Below are 21,244 nucleotides of genomic sequence, written 5' to 3'. Positions count from 1 at the left end.
TAGATAATTTGAATACACATGATTAAATAAGATAATTTTAAAAAAACAAGGATACATGTATGCTAGAATAATTAACTTAACTAGTTTTTTTTAATATTCAAAATTACTCAAGTATCTTTTATACTAATGATTGGAGCTAATAATTAATTAATTAATCAGAGTTGATGAATCCCGTTAATAGTGGAGTTTGATTCTCTCCACTTTCCTTTCCCCTCCATTTTTTCAATTTTTCTCCACCTTTCATCTCAACAATCTGTCAAGCATTAAATTGAAATTTGAGCACTCCAATCAAGAATCGCACCACCAACAACATCTAACAATAGCAATTTGAAAAAAGAGGGTGAAAAAAAAATGCCCCATGCTTATATATACTAATTGAGGTGATAGAAGTAGGAAAATGTGTTGATAAATATTATTAATAATATTTGTGCATGCAAGTTTTTCTTGTGTTTTTTTTGGACTGAAACGTTTTTTTTTTGGGTGTTATGGAATATAGAGTATAGAATTACGCGGTGTCCGCAATGGAAAAAAAATCGTTCAATCTCCAATTTTGATAATCATCATTCATTCATTTGCCTTGTTGAGTTGTTTTTTACGGTTTTACCCAAACAATTGGAAACTAATTAGCTGTTTTTAATATTCCATTGCCGGCCGACAACAATTTTTGTTCGCATCACCTTATTATTTTTTCTTCCTCGTACTTTTTTATTGTCAACTCAATATAAAATAATCTGACATTATTCCATTTGCAGGGCTGCGGCGCGTGCATATACAATGTATAAATATGTGTGTTGATGAATAAAATAATATTCTCCCAATGATTGTTACTATAATATTACCTCTTGTTCTTAATGTAAAAGTTAGTTGATTAATTTAAATAAATTTAAAAAATTAATTAAGTTAGTTATTTACAATAAATAGGTGTTGTCTTTCTTAAAATATTCTTACTAATCAAGTATATTGGCTAGAATTATTATTATTATAATGACTCTCTAAAAAAAAAAGATAAATATGATAAACAAAGTATATCGAAGTTTTATATTTAAAATCAAAATAAAAGTCAAACGAGTTTTTATATTAAAAACAGGATGTAATAATTATTAAGAAATAACTACATGGAAATATATCAAAAAGTCAAAAACGAAACACAATATGATTAGAATTGCTTTTGAGAAGTGTCCAATTGATAGTCAAATTACTACTAGCTCTGGCTTTGGTCTTTAATATAAAAACTTGTTTGATTTTTATTTTGGTCATAAATATAAAACTTCAATCCACTTTGTCTCTCATATATATTCTTTTTTTTAAGATAGTCCTTATAATAATAGCAGTTTTAACTAATACACTTGATTGACAATGGTATTTTAGGAAAGACAACATCTATTTATTACAAATAATTAACTTAACTAGTTTTCTTAATTTACTCATATTAGTCAATGAGTATAAGATCTAATTTGACTTTCAATTTGGTCATAAATATAATATTTCAATCCACTTTGTCTATCATATTTATCCTTTTTTTTTTATAAAAAATGACTCTTATAGTAGTTGTACATGTTAAAGATCCATCAAATGATAGTTCTAGCTAATACACATGATTAGTAAGGGCATTCTAGGAAAGACAACACATATTTATTACAAAAACTAACTTAACAAATTTTCTTAATCTACTTAAATTAGTCAACTAACTCTTATATTAAAGAATGGAAGTAGCATATATACACACACACATAACCGTTTAATTTACTTGATCTAAAGCATCACAATTTGCCACATTACCCACACAACAAGGCACGATGCACTTTATCATCCTGGTGCTATATATTGTTTCATGACTCATCAATCCACTTCTTGCACTATCCTGTAATCACTAGCATCAATGCAAAATAATGGGGAGAAGAGAACAGGGGCACAAAAAATTATTTAATTATATTTATAATCCTAAACGTAATAATAGAAGACAATATGAGCAAATCACAATATTTAAATAAAGTAAGGACTTGTTTGCAGCTGCTTATATATTAAGTGTTTATAAACATATTCATGTAAGTGGAAATAAAATTTTTCTCGCACATTTATTTCATTAAAAAAACTTTTTAATGGATCCTACTGCCATTCTAAACAAGCATTAAAAGTTAATGACTCTGGTAATGTAAAAAAGACAATTTATACAAACCAAACTTTTAATCCAAATCAAATCTAAAAAGCAATAAATTTTCATAATCTGAAAGAGACCATGCAATCAGTATAAGAAGGCCCACATCTTATTGTGTTTAAGGCTCTCTGTGTCAGAATTTTCCAAGCTCGCTCCAAACTCTCGGAAAATTATGTCAGCAGGATGGATCGAAATTGTTTTGCAAACCAAGTAAAAAGACCGAAAAAAACGGGTGCAGTCTAAAAAAAGTCATGTCAAACAAATCCAGGTCAGAACAAAACACCTTTATATTAGGCTTGATTGATGACCAAATCATTTAGGTCTTGTTTGGTAGGAAGAGTTAAAAATAAGGGATTAGGATTGTGATTGTAATTGAAAAAAATTATTAAAATAGTATTTAGCATGGGTAATTGCTTGTTATATGAAATTAGGCAAACCCATAGAGATGAGATTGAGGAATACCTTTTTCCCCCATAGTATTCTCCAATCCCACATATATGGGTTTGGCTAATCCCATATAAGAAGCAATCTCTTATACTAAATACTCTGTTAATAGATTTTCTTAATTACAATCCCAATTCCAATCCCTCATTTTCAACGCTTCTTACCAAATGTAACATTAGTTCTGAGTTAAGGACAAATCCTCCATGAACAAATAGAAAGATTAAAAACTTCTAAATTTTTGGGAGCATAGATCACATAAAGATGTAAAAATAAAAGATAAAAAATCCAAAAATAATTAATTTAATCATAATTAACCAAGTCAAACCCTCAACTATATAAGGTAGAGTGTGTCATGATCCTACTTCTTCGTACTCAAGCGCGTACCGCCATTACTTATCATGGCTAATAATAAGTGGGGTTCTAATGCAATACACATAATCTAAAAAGTAAGATAAAATGTTCATAACTCATGACTCGTGGCGACAACTAAATATGCATTGATTTTGAGTTAAAGTTGAGTTTTTATTTGATTTTGATATACTTCGATTAGAGTTCCACACCATGCGAGTACCTGGCCTATGAGTTTGTGTTCTCCATGATTAATGTGTCTCTCGTTCTTCTTCAGTTTGTTTTTTTTTTTAGGCGTAGCAAGTTTGTAGTTTGACCAAGTTTCATTTTTATATTATTTCTGCCTGAATTTTCTATTATTTTCTTTTTCTGAATTTATTTTGTGGGTTAATTTTCTGCTTGATTTGAATTTCTACTTTGATTAAATTTAATTTCTCATGCGCCTCCCGGCTCCCCGCGGGGGATAATTCATGCCAAACAGAAAAATGGGGAAAATAAAAGAAGAAAAAAGGTTGGTGGTCTGGAAAGCTTGGGTTGGCATTAGGCGGGTGTTTTTAGCGCAACCTGCTAGAATTATATCTTAATGTGGGCCAACCTCCAACTCACAGATGTGCTTGTATTACTAGCTCTAATTTAATTGATCATTAAGATATATAATTTTTGTACACAAAAAAAGATATATAATTTAATTCATAATAATTAAATAATTATTTTAGTAACAATTATCGGGATAATATAATATTATTTTATTCATCAACAAATTGTAGAGCATAACAGGAAAAAAAAGGTGGACCATTATTCAGTTTACAACAACAAAATACACACAGAGGCAAATGATCATCAAATTAAACTTATCGCCACCTGCCACGTCTTGAACTTGAACTTGAACTTGGTATTAACATATTCACATGAATTGTATAAAATAAAAAACACACACAGAGGCACACAGGAAAAAATGAACGCAGACAAATACTACTTGCGGTCTTTAATACAAGAGCTAGTTGATTAATTTTAATAGGTTAAAAAAACTAGTTAAGTTAGTTATTCATACTAAATAAGTGTTGGCTAGAACTATTATTATTATAAGGACTAGCTTAAAAAAATAGATAAATATAAGAAACAAAATAAATTGAAATATTATAATTAGGATTAAAAATAAAAGTTAAAGAAGCTTTTATATTAATAATCGGATATATTAAGGAGTACACACATACATACACGCGTTTTCTTCCCCTTTTATCATGTGACGAAGCAGGTCAACTTTTTCTTCTTCAAATTCGTATCATTAGTGGTGGCACCTTTTCTTTTCGACAATGTTGTCAGTTAGATTATTAGTTAAAAAGAAAAGGTTACAAGGAACAGTACAAAAACTAGGATTATTAGTGGCATCGAAATCACTCCTTTGAGGTACTTGAGAGCACAATGAACTCCCAGTAGAATAAATTCTACTTAATGGGAGCTCTGCGTTATAGTAAATTAAATTCAATTCTCAAACGAGATGATCAGCTGCTAAATAGGCTTAATTAAGTTACCAACATCATTATTTATCATAAGCTAATAATTATAATAACTATAGAGAGCTATCTAGGTCGCTCACTTGAACACAACACTGATCGGTTCGAGCTTGTCGGCCAGACCCAGATACCTTTTCTTGTCATCTGCATCATAAATGCCGAGATCGCTGCACACAACGGAGCATTTGCAGATTTCAGTGGGACAGAACTTGAGCTTATAGGCGCCGCCGCTTTTACCGCCGCCAGATGATTTCTCGATCATGAACCAGTTCACGAAGGTGTTCATGCCAGGGTTTCCTTCAACGCCGTCCATGCCGATAAATCGGGCTTCAGTAATCCTTTTCAAGCCTCCACACCATCGAGCTCCCGCAGGGTTTCGACGACGACGATGTTGTGGAGAACTTGAAGTTCAGATTTGTGGAGGTTTGAATCACACGGGCAGCAGGATTAGCGGGTGAGAATGTTACCGGCGGTAACTTGAGGGAATCAGCTTTCTGTTGGACATGGACAACCACAAGGGGACAGGTGTCGTTTTGATAGGCGGCCAGAGTAAAAGAGCCTCCGGTGGCCGGAAGGATCTGGTATGGGACACCGGGTCGGAGCTCTTTGCCTGAGGTGTCAAGTACTGGATCAGGACTCGCGGCTCGTGGTTTCGTGGGAAAGAAAAGGAGGAGGAAGTAGAAGAGGGGCAGAATGGGAATATTGCTCATGGTTCCTGACGGTGCTTCTCGTTGCTGAATGTGAATGGAGTAACAACGAGGGCTAATCAATTTATAGAAGAAATGTGGTTGCTGGAGGCCAGAAGAACACATCATTTTATTTTTTTAGTAAAAAAACTTAAAATAAGGAAGAAATTACAAGAAAGGAGCGTGCAATGAAGTTCATTATAAATAAGGGATTTTTTTACGTACGTCATGATTCTATGCTTGCTCTTCAATATAAGAGTCAGTTTAAAGATATTAAAAAAAGTAAATTTAGTTATTTATAACAAATATATGTTGATTTTTTTAAATTATACTCATTCAATCATATAAATTGAAACTATAGTTGGATGAAAATATCTTAGAATTAATAGGGATATTCTCTTAAAATACATTATAAATTTAAAAGACAAAACAAATCGGATCTTATATTTGGAGCTGCTAACTAAATTTTATATTTAGGATATTATCTTTCCCGCGGGTGGTGTTTCCTTTTATTTGTACCATGAGACTGATACGAAAGTGGCCACTCAATAATATCAACCTCTTTTGGTTTTTTGGTAGAATAATATCAACCTCCTTTAAAGTGAGAACAAACCTTTGCAGAGGAATTCTGGTCAAAAAAAAAAAAAAACCTTTGCAGAGGAAAGAAAGAGTACATGGTGGTCCGGGAAAAAAGAAGACGCTTGTGGGACCCGTGCACAGGCTTCTCCCATAACCTTCGCATTTCGCCCGTATGTGGAGACTTTATATTGTGTACTGGCCAGAGGCTGGAGGAACTACTTACTATTTCTGTGATACTTAATACAAAAATTAGTTAATTAATTTAAGTAAATTATAAAAATTAATTAAATTAATTATTTATAATGTATTTATATTGTCTTCTTTAAAATATCCTTACTAATCATATGTATTAGATAGAACTACTATATGATGCAATTACTACAAAAATTGTTTTAGAAAAAAATGGATAATATGATAAATAAAGTAAATTGAGGTCTTATATTTAAGACTAAACTGAATCTCAAACTAACTCTTATATTAATGATTGGAATAAGTAATAAATAGAATACTCTAATTCATCTTGTCTCTCAAATATATAATTTTTTTAAACTATCCCTATTAATGATATATTTTAAGAAATTTTCATTAAAGTAATTTTCAATGCAAATAATTAAAAGATATTTTAGGAAAAACCAACCTGCATTGTTAAATATACAAATAATTAACTAGTTTAATTAATTTTTTAATTTATAAAAATCAGTTATCTAGCCAATATATTTGAGAGTGAATATGATATATTATAAGATATGCTGGGCAAGGTTTTATAGTAAGCACCTATATCAAACAACTAGTCACATATGCACAAGGCCTTATAGGATGTAATTGAACTCAACATCTTCGGTACAACAATTCGTATTTTGACATCACATGTACAGAGGCGCAGTTGCCTCTAATGATTATATATTGGGCTTGCCGACAAAACGAAAATAAAAAGCATCTTTTTAAACTTCCTCCTCTAAGTACACACACATATTGAATACTGTCATCATTGTCCTTTCCGTGTGATTACTTCATCTTCTCATTGGCAAGTTTCAGTAATAAAAATCATATATGGGAAATACTTATCCTAATTCTTATATTTAAATTTTTAGCTTTACTGCTCTTCTCTTTAATGTAAACTTTCCAATTAGGGTATATTAACGCTTTAAATATAATCTCTCCCATGCAATGCATCAGGGAGTACAAGCTAGTTCATATATAATATGAGTACTAGATTAGGAAGTTTGAGAAATTTAGGAAGTTAAAGGGTTTTGATTATCCTTATGAATTATTGAATTAGACACCTATATATATATAAGCGATTTAAAAGAAAATTTGATATTTAAAGGTTAGTTCTAAAGCTCTTACGTAGCTTTAGAGCAGCCTTAAAATAATTTTAGAATAATAGTTTTTAAGTAATATACTCCTTAATTAATATATATTATCTTTGTAAACTCTTATTAAGATCCTCTCTTGTTTTGGATAACTCTTTTGTGATTATCTATAAGTTGCAGGTAATTAACCATTGATATTCTTCTATATACACATGAATTATGTATGAAATTCTGCTGTTGATTATCCCCTAAGCTTAATTATGCAAGATCCAATTATATATATTTGTGTAAATTGTAAAGAATATTAGATTGAAAATTTGATGTTTAAACTTATATTTCAATATTCATTAATTTCTTTCCAGCATGCTATCACTATATCGACAAATATTTAGCATATACTCCTTCGATCCTTAATATAGGACCTAATTATTAGGTTGATTTTGGTCCTAAATACAAACATATTTTTCATATTTATCATTTTTTTCTAAATTATCCCTATAGATACTCCCTCAACCATAATCAAGTAAAAAAAGAAAAGAGGATATTAAGGAAGATGATTATAGTATTTTAGGAAAAACATGTCATATTTCTTATAATTAACTAACTTAACTAACTTCTTTAATCTAATCAAATTAGTTAAGTAGGTCTTATATTAAAGACCGGAGGAGTTTTTTTTTTTTTTTGCCAACGAATATTTGGTATATACAAAGAATATAATTTATGATGACACTTGTCCAAAGAATAAAGAATAAAAAAAACACCTGGGCGAGACGAAACGGGCTTTAGCAACACTTGGTCGACTGCTGTTTTGTTTATTTATGTCTTAACATTGAATATTGCAAAATGCAAATGACTCAAAAGAAATCATAAAATACCGACACTATTTTGAATAGGATTTGTCTTCAATTAAAAAAAAACTTGTACCTACAAAAAAAAAAATCATAAAATGAATTATAAAATGTATAACAAAAATTGAGGAAAAATCCCTTATCAAAAATTTCATTAATAAGCATATCTAAATCAAGTCGTTCCTACTAATAAAATTTTTAATGCATACTTTTTTCTAGTCTTCTCAGATTATATTTTATTTTTTTTGTTCATCATCATTGGCAGGGTTCATATATTCTTGTTATAAAAATACAAATATATAATTGGCTAAGACGACATATTTGCACTTTGAATGCTTTTTCAACCTAGATTCTTTGGAATTCTTTTTAAGATCGAATTTAAATTATGAAAGTCATCATCAACTTGTGTCTCTAGTCCCCTTCCTATCTATAACTTATCTTCAATTATATATAATCTATCAACCTATATTCAGTTATATATAATCTATTTTTAACTATGTATAAAATTAAAAATATCTACTCTTGAGTGAAGATATACTGCTTACACTTAAACTTATCTTTCATTGGCATACATGAACCTAAGTCAGACTTTTGATATTGAGCAACAAGGAGATATATTAACCAGCACGCAAAGAAACAAATGAAAGGAAGCACAATGCTACAATTGTCCATAATGATATTCTTCAAAAACAGATGCAAGGAGTCTTAGGTGTTTCGGATGCTAATGGCTGAGAACAAAAGTTTAAGAACCTGTTCTCCAAAAAAAAAAAGAAAAGAAATAGTTTCAGTTATTGCAGTTTAGGGAAGAGAAAATCACTCAACGAAGAATGTGGAAGTTAAAGAGAAATGGTCATCAATGATAATAATGATGTATATTGACAGTAGACAAACTTTATTAGATGTATTATCAGCTATGTACACAAACTTAGACTTAAGATGCAAATTGCTGTTTGCACAGCATTACTCATTATTCATCAACATCATACTTTATGGAATTCTTGTGGGGATACTGTGCAAAAAAACCTCAAGTAATTGATGATGCAACCTAAATGGTTATTAATGGTAATATTGATGTATATTGATAGTAGACAAACTTTATTAGATGTATCATCAGCTATGTATACAAACTGAGACTTAAGATGCTAATTGCTGGCTGCAGAGCATTACTCATTATCGACATCATACTTTATAAAATTCTCGTGGAGACACCCTGCAAAAAGCCTCAAGTAATTGATGATGCAACCTGAATGGGTAAAATGTTTGCAAGGACATCTAATTATGGTATCTCCAAGTTGTATATTCACATTCAAATTACACACTCTATGTCATACTTGTCAAACATCACTTTAAATTTTTCTTTTCCATCATCTTGATGATGGCCTCTTCTATGAGCACTGCCAAACCGAAAACAAAATAAGAGGAATGATAGATAATGGTAAATAATCATTTAGTGCGTGTTTGCAAAATATCAAGCAAAAGAGTAATATTACCAAAATTGAAATCGCATACGATTGGAGTTTCTTCATATACATGTAATGCTATAATTTTCAGCTCATGAAACAAGTATCTTAATATTGCAATTAAAGTATGTTTAATTTTCTATATATTCTTAGTCTTAGTTAGTTCTTTATAAATTTATTACTTCTTAAGGTATAATTTGATTTTATGCCATTCTTAGTCATTCTAATTGTATCGTCGCTTACGCCTCACTTTCTTTTTTCTTCTTTCATCTTCATCTTTCCTATATTATCTTTAATAGATCTGATACCTTGGTGTCAGAGATGTTAATTTAACAAAAGCTATTCTATATATATGTGTTCAACACTTAATTTGTAAACTACAAATTCAGCACTACTAACAACTACAAATTTAAAGCCAACAAGTCCTTTAAAAAACATATAACTCTAATAAAAAAAATGAATTTTTTTATTGTGTGATTATTTATATAATGCTTAGGATTTAATGAAAATTCTACTTGTAATTAGAAACTCTTACATATTTTGTATTAATCTTGTTTAGCCAAGTGTGTCACACACACATATATACATATATTTCTTTTTAGGTTGTAGTTTGATTAATTTATTTTTTGTTATATTATAAGCTAATAATATTCTTAACTTACGCACTAACTTTAGTTAATATAAGAAAAAATTAATATTTTTAATCTTTATAATTTTGACTCAATTATAAGTTATAACTCAATTTTTAAATTTTATCCTAGTGTAACTCAATATTTAAACTTCAACTCATTACAATGTAGTGCTTATAACTTTAAGACTTTAGTCATTATATTTTTAAAATAAGATTTTAAAAAATGTTTTAAAAAATATTATTTTTAATAAAAATATTATAATTTTACTCAAAAAATAAAAAATATATATGAACTGATAAAAAATATGATTTAGAGAGTTTATAATTATATATTATTATTATAAAGTAGATTTTTTCAGTGAACCATTCAAATAAGATTTTAGCACTTTAGATTTACTTATGCATTTTTCAAATAAAATTATAATTTTTTATAAAAAATAATAATATTTTTTAAATATTAAATCCGGATCACAAAAACTTGATTTGATGAAGAGGGTGGAGGAGTGAAAGGCAGAAGGTATTCCCTTTTTGATAAAGGAACTATGGGTTTAATTTTACGGTTTTCCTAGAGGTCAGAGCATATTATTTTTTTTAATGAAAAACTTATAAATAATAAGAAAATCATAAATAAGAAACATTCAACTCAATTAACTTAAGGAGTTGTTTAAATATTATTTATACATATAATAAGGGTTTACTATTTAGATAATTTTTAAAACAAATACATTTAAATCTGTTTATAAAAAACACAAATATAATTAAAATAAAATTATATTGTTTAACATTATTTTAAAGGCCGATATTTTTTCTTTAATTTATACATTAAAATAAATACGCTCTGCCCTTTAAACATTGTTTTTTGCATGAAGGAAGAAAACCATTTCTTCTTCTCTTTTTCAGTGCAGAGGTCAACAATTTTTTCTTTAATTCACTTTTTTTATTTTTTGTGCAGAGTACAATGTTGGCCTGGGTCTGATTAAAGAATTTGATTAGACTGCTTTTTTGGGTTTCTTTTGACCCTTCATGACACAAACTCAAAAAGCTTCTGCAAATAACGAAAAAAGATACTTTTAATTTTTATGATACAAAAATAGGGAGGATAATATGTATTAATATTCTAATTTACATAATTAACATATCAAATAAAAAATATAAACATTTCAAACAAGTCTAATAACTCACGAATATATTTGGTTTATTGTCCATGATTTTATTATCATTACTTCCCCTTGCATAATTAAAAACTAAGGTAAAAACTAAGGGCACCTCCAATATATATATATATATATATATATACACACACACACGCTCCTGTGATAAATTTTGCAGTTTATATCATACTCGAGTTTGAACTTTTCTCTTTTCACAGTGTCAATGACAGCCTCTTGTGAGTATTGTTCAGCCTACAAGAATAATTTGTTGGTCTTAGTTATTTCTTTATGAATTTATTGCTGCTTGAGATATAATTTTATTATATGCAATTCTTAGTTGTCCTAACTACCTTGTCTGTTGCATCTCATTTCTTTCTTCCTTCTTTCTTCTTCATCTTTCCTACATTCTTAGTATCAGAGATGTTAGTTTGATGATAGTTATTTTATACGTATGTTTCAACACTTTATTTGTGAAATATAAATTTAACTCTACTAAATTCTTTGAAAAAACATGTAATTCTGATTTAAAAAAATAGAGAGAAGAATTTTTGATTGTGTGATCATTTATATAATGCCTAGGATTTGGCAAAAATTTCACTTGTAATAAGAAGCTTTTATATATTTGTAGTAATCTTATTAAACTAAACAACACATGAATTTTTTTTAGTTTGTAATTTTATTAATTTATTTTTTGTTACAGTACAGGCTAATTATTTGATACATCATAATAATATTTTTAACTTGTAGACTAACTTTGATTAATATAAGGGAAAATTAACTTTTTTAGTCTTTGTAATTTTGATTAGGTTATAATTTATAACTCAATTTTAAACTTTATCTTGATATAATTTAGTCCTTATAATTTTGATTTAGTTGTAACTCATTTTTTAAACTTGAACTCATTACAACATAGTCCTTATGGCTTTAACTATTTAAAACTTCAGTCATTATATTTTAAAAATAAAATTATACATCTTATGAAACTTAGAAACAAAAATTTTAAATGGTTACAACTATAAGAAAAACTAAGTTGTATCAAGTTAGTGTTAACTGTAAAAACTAAGTTGTATCAAGTTAATGTTGGGGTTGAATTACGAGTCACAACAATAGAGATTGAATTACACCAAGTTAAAGTTTAGAAATAATATTATATATAATTGAGTCAAAATTATAAAAAAAATGAATTTTATCTTAATATAATTAGTAATCTCACTGACATATTATATTTAATATGTTTTATAATCATTCTCGTATTTTTAACATTAAATTTCTAAATAGTTGTTTTGTTGCATGAAGTAGAGCAGTGAATAATACAGAATTACTTATCATAATTGTTTAGTCATTTAAGAACTACCAATGACCCAAATATATCCTAAAAAATTGAGAAAATTTAAAATGCTTGGTTACAATTCCAACTTATACAATTCCGACTCACCTTTAAAAATTAACATGCAACGCTTTTCCACTTGACTGGTACGTACTCAAATTTTAACAAGTCAATATTTAGTCTATTTCTAATTGTCATGTTGCATTTACTCATATTAAGAATATTTTCAATATTTGACCTAAAAATACTCCTCTTATCTTTAATATAGGACCTAATTGTTAAGTTGATTTTGGTCCTAAATATAAGACCTATTTCTCATATTTATCGATTTTTCCTAAATTGGTATCTATGGATCTCCCTCAACCATAATTAAGTAGAAGAGACAGAGAAAATACGAAAGAAGATGATTATGGTATTTTAAGAAAAACAAGTTATATTTCTTAGAATTAACTAACTTATCTATCTTTCTTAATTTAATTTAATTAGTTAAATAAGTCTTATATATAAGACCGGAGGAGTACATATTTTTTAATATAATGGACCTGCAGAAGAATTTTAAAATATTGTGGACCTAAAATTTTTTTTAATCTTGCTTATGGTTCCCTTCTTCCCAGAATTCATCTATAAATACAGCCTTGTTCAAGTTGTGTGTGTGCATAGCATATTAAGCCCACAAAAGCTTTTCTCAAATTAAACAAAATGAAGACGAAGAAAGAGTCACAATTCTGTGGAGATGGCATCAGCAGCAGAAGAAGAGTAGACGTATGGTCCATTTGAAATCCAGCCATATAGAGATGACTACAAGCCCTTGTTTTCTGTGATACTGGCTTAGAGGCTAACATACAGTGATCGCTGTAATCTGTATGGCTATTATTAATATTGGTTACTTTTATTCATTTCCAGTAATCTGTATCCCAACTTAAATATATATTCTAACTTTTTTGTAATATTTGACACATCCAGCAAAACACTTATAATAAATCTCAGAATTATATGAAAAAATGGCTGAAAGCATATAATAAGAAGTAAATTGGTCGCTTTTTTTACAGTTTTTTTCATGGCCTTTGTATAAAAAAGAAAAACAAAATAACCATGCTGCACAGTGGCAACACTACTTACCATGCTGCTTAGAAAAAATCCAAAACTCGTGTTTTGTGTTGACATATATTTATATATGTACATTTAGATTGTATTAAACCAAAACAAAATAAATGAACAACGGGATATCCTAAGATCTGTGGTCGCGGAAAGTCCAGAATTAGCCCTTATACGTATATTCGAATAAAACTATGAAATATGCATTAATTCCCTGACAATAATTATCTCCATGACACAAATATACAAACCCCACCATAAAAAATGAAAATTATACCATGCCACAGACTCTCATCCTTAAATGGATTACTACCGGTTCAGATGAGTTCGACCGTTGATTAGTAGCATGGATCACACTGAATATTTAGTCCCGTTTGGTAAGAAATATTGAAAATAAGGGGTAAGGATTAAGATTGAGATTGAGAAAATCTATTAAAAAAATATTTAACATAAGAGATTGATTGTTATATAGGATGAGACAAATCCATGTACGTGAGATTAGAGAATACCACGGGGGAGGTAGTATTCCCCAATCTCACCTCCATGGGTTTTTCTAATCTCATAGAACAATCAATTACTTATACTAAATACTTTTTAATAATTTTTCTCAATTGCAATTCTAATTCCTGTACTTTATTTTTAATGTTTCATAGCAAACGACCTTAAGGTAATGAAAACAAGTTAGAAATGATTAAAAAAATTTAGTCATTATCTATGACCCGACGAATCCCGCACCTAAAATCATCAAATTTCTGCCTCTCAATATCAGCAAACAGAAATCAAACTATGTACCACAGTTTACTTCCAACACGTCATTCTAATCATAATTACTGGTCCCTCACAAGTTCTTTCGGCTTTTTTTAATACGTGGGCTATGTTAGAAATGGTAAGTCGCGTGCGTGGTTCCAAGTGGAGGACATGCGCGCGCACATATATGCTACCTTTGGTGCTTAATGTAAAATATAGATAACTAATTTATGAAGATTAAGAAAATTAGTTAAGTTAGTTATTTTGTAATAAATGTGTGTTGAATTTCTTAAGTTACCCTTATTCAATCATGTACATTGGAACTATACTTGTGTGAAAATACTTTACAATTAATAGGGATATTTTTTTAAAACACATTATAGATTTGTGAGACAAAATAAATTGAGATCTTATATATATTACTGTCAACTAAGTATTATATTTAGGACTAGAGATAGTATATAACAAAAGGATACATATTCCAATTTTGAACCCAAACATGCATGTTGTTTTGTAGATATAAGGTACCACGTAATATATATAGTTATGATTACAAGAAACAAAAGACCATCACATGATATAGTGCTAAAATGCATCTATAAAAATATAAAGCCTTCAAGCTGCAATAAGCATATTGCAACATATAGCTAGCTTTGTCTTAAAACTAACAACAAAATGGCAAGCCATGCCCTCATCTTCAGCCTCTTTCTCTTTGCCCTCACCACAACTAGTCTTGCCCATGAACTTCTTGACATGGACGGCGAGCCTTTAAATAACGGAGGGTTATACTATATATTGCCTGTTATCAGAGGAAAAGGTGGCGGCCTTGAGCTTGCCAGAACCGGGAGCGATCCTTGCCCTCGCACCGTCGTCCAAGCTCGGTCAGAGACCTCGAAAGGCTGGCCGGCACGATTGGCGTCCCCGATTCTAATGCTTACCCTCATGCCAGGATTTCCCCTTACCATTGAATTTCACCGTCAAAATCCACCATCTTGCCACCGTCAGTCTAGGTTACAGTGGACGGTTGAGAGCGAATCAAAACTTGTGAAGATTGCATCAAAAGAAGAAGAGCAGTTGTTTGGGCCATTTCAAATACAGTCATATGGAGATGATTACAAGCTTGTTTACTGTGAACGTCAATCTCGAGATAATCGTGGGTGTAGAGATCTTGGAATCTCCCTTGATGAGCAGAACAATAGGCGCTTGGTTGTGAAAGATGGTGAGCCACTTAGAGTTCAGTTCATGAAGGCTGATCGCAGTGGAAGCGAATATCTGGCCGAATGAAGAGCACTGTGTGATGATGATCATCGTTTCGCTATAGCTAGCTTTCTTATGCAGTCATGTAATGATAAGAGTTGCTTCTTATCAGTTTTCTTGTCGTGGCTATGTAATAAGACTGCACTGTACTTGTTAAATCCTCTTATAACAAATAAATTATTTATTTCGTTCATGACCTCACACGCAAATTAAAATTATTTATAGTAACTTGAATAAAATCAAATAAAAATTAGATGAAAGATAAATATATATATATATATATATATATAACACCAATTATTGTATATTAGAGGGTTACTTAGCTTGTTGCAAATCTAAAACATGACTTGTAACATTTAAATAATATTTATAAATATAAAAAAGATTTAAATGCTCAATCTTTGTTTAAATCCTATTAATCATCTTCCTTTCTCTTTGCCTTGCCCACAGCCACAAGTCATCATTGCCGAGGAATTGCTTGACGTGGATGGTGACGATTTAATAAATGGAGGCTTATACTAAAATTAAACTTTCATCTCTTAGAGGAAGGGGCGGCGGTGGGCTTACGCCTGCCCTCTCACCGTCGTCCAAGCTACTCTCAATCCAGGATTTTATATCACCATTAAATTTCAACAGATGAAAAAGCCATCCACCTGCCACCAACAATCTAGCTTACAGTGGCACGTTGAAGAAGAATCCAGCGTGGTGAAGATTGCATCTCAGCAAGAAGAAAGAGTATTTGGGGCATTTCAAATTCAGACATATAGAGATAAGTATAGGCTTGTTTACTGTGAGTCGAAAGGTAATAGTAAGAAATGTATAGATCTGGGCATTTCCATTGAAGCCGAGAATAACAGGCGTTTGGTTGTGAAAGATGGACATCCACTCTCGGTTCGCTTCGCGAAGGCTGATCGTATTCAAGATCTGATCGAACAAGCATTTTGTTATGACCATTTCCCTTCCCCCTCTTTTTACGGTTTGTTAAGCCTTATGCAGTCATTTTATTACAAGAGGAGCTTCTTTACCTGTTTCTCTCTCGTGCTTTGTGATAAGAATAAGACTGCCGTTGTTTGCACTTGTTAAATATTCCTCTACTGAAACTGAAGAGGTTTGGGTGAAACTGGTCAAATATATGGCCTGATCAATTGATTTTTTTTTTTTTGTCGCGTTTAATTTCCTATGATAGCACTAGATTTTATGGAACTTGAAGAATGAAGAAACCAAACACTAGGACAGTCCCATGGCGGAGGCTCTTCAAATTAAACAAAGAACCCATCGACAACGATATATAGTTTTTACAAGCATCTATATATAGAGTTATTGTAGATACGAAGCTTCAAACAATAGGAGCATCCATTCTACTGAAGCCTCAACACGTACAACAGAACACTAAAACATCCGATTATAAGTTCAACGAAAAAATGTTCAAGATCTGGTTATGAATGATTGGGTCATTGCCTCAAATCACACGTTCAAAGAAATTAACAGTGGTGCCGATTGGCTTCTAATAGTAGTAAGTACCAAGCAGCATGGATTATAAAATAATGTTAAAAATGTGTTAGTTATTAATTCAGTCCAATAATTAACCATACAAAATCTAACTAGATATTTCTTCATGCTCAAAAACGATCAAATTATCTCATTCCAATCAGAATTTTGGTCCCCCCATATTTTTTGCTTTTTGGTTTTAGTAGACGTGGGTGTTGTGCGAAATAATAGCATGCATGCAAGCTGCAAAGTGTCGCACATGCAATTACAACGATGAGTAAGGCACATTGATCAACAGTATGGCTCCATCATTTAGTCCAATGAGAAGATTAATGATGTTGCTTCGTTATGCATGTGTTAGAAAGATACAAACAAGTGAAAACAAAAGACTCGCGTATCAGACACATAAAAGCTGTCTTCATCAATGCATGGAGCCAGATGTTTCTTATGCAGACAGCACAACATATTTTGTGGGCATAAAGCAATCGCATCAAGGATATGAATTAATGAAAGAAACAAAAGACCTTCACATGATGCAACGTATCCATATATCTATATATGCAACAACCTGGCTTGTATATAGAATCACAGTACAGCTTCTTAGAAGCCTATATTTTTTTTTCTAAAAACTCGAATGAGATGAAGAATATTGTGTTGCCATTGCATTCCCTCCTCTTCTGCCTCTTTCTCTTTGCTTTGCCCACAAGTAATCTTGCCCAACAATTGCTCGACGTGGATGGCGACATTTTAAGAAACGGAGGCTCATACTATATACTTCCAGCTTTCAGAGGAAAAGGCGGCGGCCTTGAACTTGCCAAGACTGAAGGCGAAACCTGCCCTCTCACCGTCGTCCAAGCTCGCTCCGAAACCGACAGAGGCTTGCCGGCGAGCATCTGGTCCCCACCTCGAATTGCCATTCTCAGGCCAGGATTTTCCCTTAACATTGAATTTCGACCCAGAAATCCATCCGCTTGCCACCGTGAATCTAGCTTGCAGTGGAAGGTTGAAGAAGAATCACAACAAGTGAAGATTGCATCCCAGGATGAACAGCGCGGCTTTGGACCATTTCGAATCCGGCCATATAGAGATGACTACAAGCTTGTTTACTGTGAAGGTAGTAGCGATCGCTGCAAAGATCTGGGGATTTCCATTGACGAAGAGAACAATAGGTGTTTGGTTGTGAAGGATGGAGACCCACTCGCAGTTCGGTTCGTGAAGGCCAATCGTAAAAGCGACTATGCTGGAATGAGCGTTGTTTGATGATCACCATGACTTCTGCTTTTTGTTGTTTGTTGAAGTTGATGCAGTCATGTTGTAATAAGAGGAGCTTCCTCATCAGTTTCCGTCCTAGACACTTATAATAAGACTGCACTGCTGTACTTGTTTATTACTCTAGCTAGTTAACGAATAATCGATTTTTTTTTTGGTAGAGAATAATCGATTTTATTCGATTGATATCCAAATGCTAATATATATATATATTATTTTTATTTCAAAAGCCTTCTCTATAATCTGAATCCCAACTGAACCCATTTTAGATCTTAGACATTGAGAAGTTCTTGCAATAATTCAACTACGATATTTTTCTGCAGCATATATATATCGGGGGCTGCAACCATATTTTCTATATTCTCATTCAGTACTCATCAAAATGATTAGTACTGTGTATCCATCACTAGAATGGAATCTACCAACAAGAGTTAGTCCAGTTGGTAAGGAGTCGACTCATAACCCACAAGGTCATGAGTTTGAATCCTCCTGTCGATATGAGGACCTTGTTGGTAGGCGATCTATAAGTACCTCTATAAGCGCTCTCTAAGCCTAGAGGCATGTGTTGGCCCTGGTGAGTCCCAAGACCCAACTCACCTAAACTTTTGCTTATCCAAAAAAAAAAATCACTAGAATGGAATTTGAACCATTTAGAATTTGATTCATATGATTCAGATTTAAAATTTTTAATATATATTTTCTCAATGATAAATTGATATTTTTTTTTTAAAAAAAATGTGACAGTTATAAGATTATTTTTATTTTAAATTTTTGTATCTATTAAAATAAAAAATTATTTAAAAACGTTAAGAAAATTAAATTGCATGTTTTTATTTCACTAGCAAAACATTAAACTGAATCTAAGTCATCCAAAATCAATTTAAATGGTTTAGTTTGAAAAAATTATAAACATTTAAAAAACAAATTTAATTGAGTTTTTACATAATAAAAGCAAACCACAACTTGCTTATACATACATTTAGGAGCAGAGAGCATATCATTCTAGTCAGCATTTCAGGTCCTACACATGTTTTTTGTTTCCTGATACGTGTAGGTGTTGTTAGTAATTTTTTTTTTCTTTTGGGTTAACGTGTTGTTAGTAATTTAGTATGTTGCGTGCATGGTGCAAAGGACATGCACATACTACCTCCGGTCCTTAATATAAGATCCTGTTTGACTTTTATTTTGATCCTAAATATAAGACCTCAATCTACTTTGTCTCTCATATTTATACATTTTTTTTCTAAAATAGCCCTTCTAATAATGATAATTCTAGTCACTACACTTGATTAGTAAGGATATTTTAGGAAAGACAACACCTATTTAAGACAAATAACTAACTCAAGTTACTTCTTTAATCTTCTCAAATTAGTCAACTGGCTCTTATAATTAGGACTGGAGATAGTATATATCACAAAACGATACACCATCAAGATTCAGAGACATGCATGCATACACAGAAGGTGCTGTCTAAATATACACACAACAAAAATGCTCTTCAAAATTTTGACACCACCACATGTCGTTTTATCGCACAGGGTGCGTACCATGTAATATATATACATACTACCTCCAGTTTTTAGTATAAAACCTAATGAGTAATTTGAAAAGATCAAAGAAGTTACTAAATTATTTAATTATATCATATATTATAAATTTTTTAAAATACTTATATGGATCATTAGATTATATATTAATTTATAAGTGAGATAAATTAGTTTGGAGAAAAATGATAAATATAAATAGTTTCAAGTCATTTAGTAACTTTCATAGTTTTTCTAAATTAATCAACTAATTCTTATATTAAAGACTGAAAATATATATATATATATACATATATATATATATGTGTGAACCAAAATTACAAGATGCAACGTAAAATGCCTTAATATAAATATAGAGCCTTCAAGCTGCACAGCACACGAGAAACGATACAGATAGGTGGTCCTTTTTCTCAAAATCTTGAAAGAAAATGAAGAGTGTATTGCGTTTTCATGGCTTCACCTTCCTCTCTGCCTTCACCATGTACGCTAGCTAACAACTCTTGCCCACCATTATCGTCTGCTTGACGTGGCTCATATTACATATTCTCAAAAAAAAGTCGCCGCTAAAGGTCCACTTTCGGCGGCGACAAAAAAAAATCGCCGCTGAAGGTCCACTTTCAGCGGCGACAAAAAAAAATCGCCGCTGAAAGTCTTAGTTTCAGCGGCGACTTTTTGGTGTCGCCGCCGAAAGTGGACTTTCAACGGCGACTTTTTTTGTCGCCGCCGAAAGTCGTCGCCTAAAGTCTGTTTTTTTGTAGTGATAATCCCAGCTTTTGAAGGAAATGGCGGTGGCCGGTAAGGGTGGAAATAGGCCAGGCGGCCTGTCAGGGGCCTGTGACCTGGCCTGTAAATGGCCTGGCCTGGCCTGGCCTATTTAGATATTAGACCAGGCTCAGGCCTGTAAAAAGGCCTGTTTGCTTTATCAGGCCAGGCTCAGGCCTGACAGTAAGCCTGTGAGGCCTGTCAGGCGGCCTGGGCCTGTTATCTTTTTTTTTTTTTATGTTAAAATTATAAATTGATAGGAGGGATTTTGTTATTCTAATTGGTTAATTGAGAAAACTCCATCCACATAAACGTGTTATCTAGAGCCTATTGCATGCGACATTTCATTTCTATTCTCTATAATAAAATAATTGATATATGTATAATGACACATATTTAAACAGAGAAAGAAAACATAAGTGCATTTAAAAAAAAAACATCATTCATTTATTTGATCCATGCTTATAGAATATATATATATAGAGAGAGAGAGAGAGAATTGACCTATTATGTTTTAGACCGTGTATATGTGTGCTCAATCTAATTCTTATTATAATAGTTACTTAATTAATTTGAATAAATAAATAAATAAATTATAATAACTGTAATATTTTTTTAAAAAAAAA

General features: G+C 31.2%; 2 protein-coding genes and 1 pseudogene across 2 annotated transcripts; 2 read left to right on the top strand and 1 right to left on the bottom strand.

The window, feature by feature from the left end:
• Positions 1 to 4,540: 4,540 nt before the first annotated feature.
• LOC114760490 (miraculin-like) lies at positions 4,541 to 5,171 on the bottom strand (annotated as a pseudogene).
• A 9,802-nt stretch (positions 5,172 to 14,973) lies between these two features.
• Positions 14,974 to 15,582, top strand: LOC114760489 (trypsin inhibitor DE5 alpha chain-like). The gene has a single exon (XM_028949744.1). It carries the CDS (start codon positions 14,974 to 14,976, stop codon positions 15,580 to 15,582), a length of 609 nt encoding a protein of 202 aa, XP_028805577.1.
• A 2,100-nt stretch (positions 15,583 to 17,682) lies between these two features.
• On the top strand, positions 17,683 to 18,303 carry LOC114760488 (kunitz-type trypsin inhibitor alpha chain-like). Its single transcript, XM_028949743.1, has one exon. The coding sequence runs from the start codon at positions 17,683 to 17,685 to the stop codon at positions 18,301 to 18,303; it is 621 nt and encodes a 206-aa protein (XP_028805576.1).
• The last annotated feature ends 2,941 nt before the right edge of the window (positions 18,304 to 21,244 follow it).

The sequence above is a fragment of the Neltuma alba genome, unplaced genomic scaffold (assembly GCF_004799145.2).
Source record: "Neltuma alba isolate B1F8T4 unplaced genomic scaffold, ASM479914v2 tig00010982_pilon, whole genome shotgun sequence".
In the NCBI taxonomy this organism is placed as follows: Eukaryota; Viridiplantae; Streptophyta; class Magnoliopsida; order Fabales; family Fabaceae; genus Neltuma; species Neltuma alba.
Note: the sequence above shows the minus strand (reverse complement) of the source record. Positions and strands in the feature narration are given on the sequence as shown.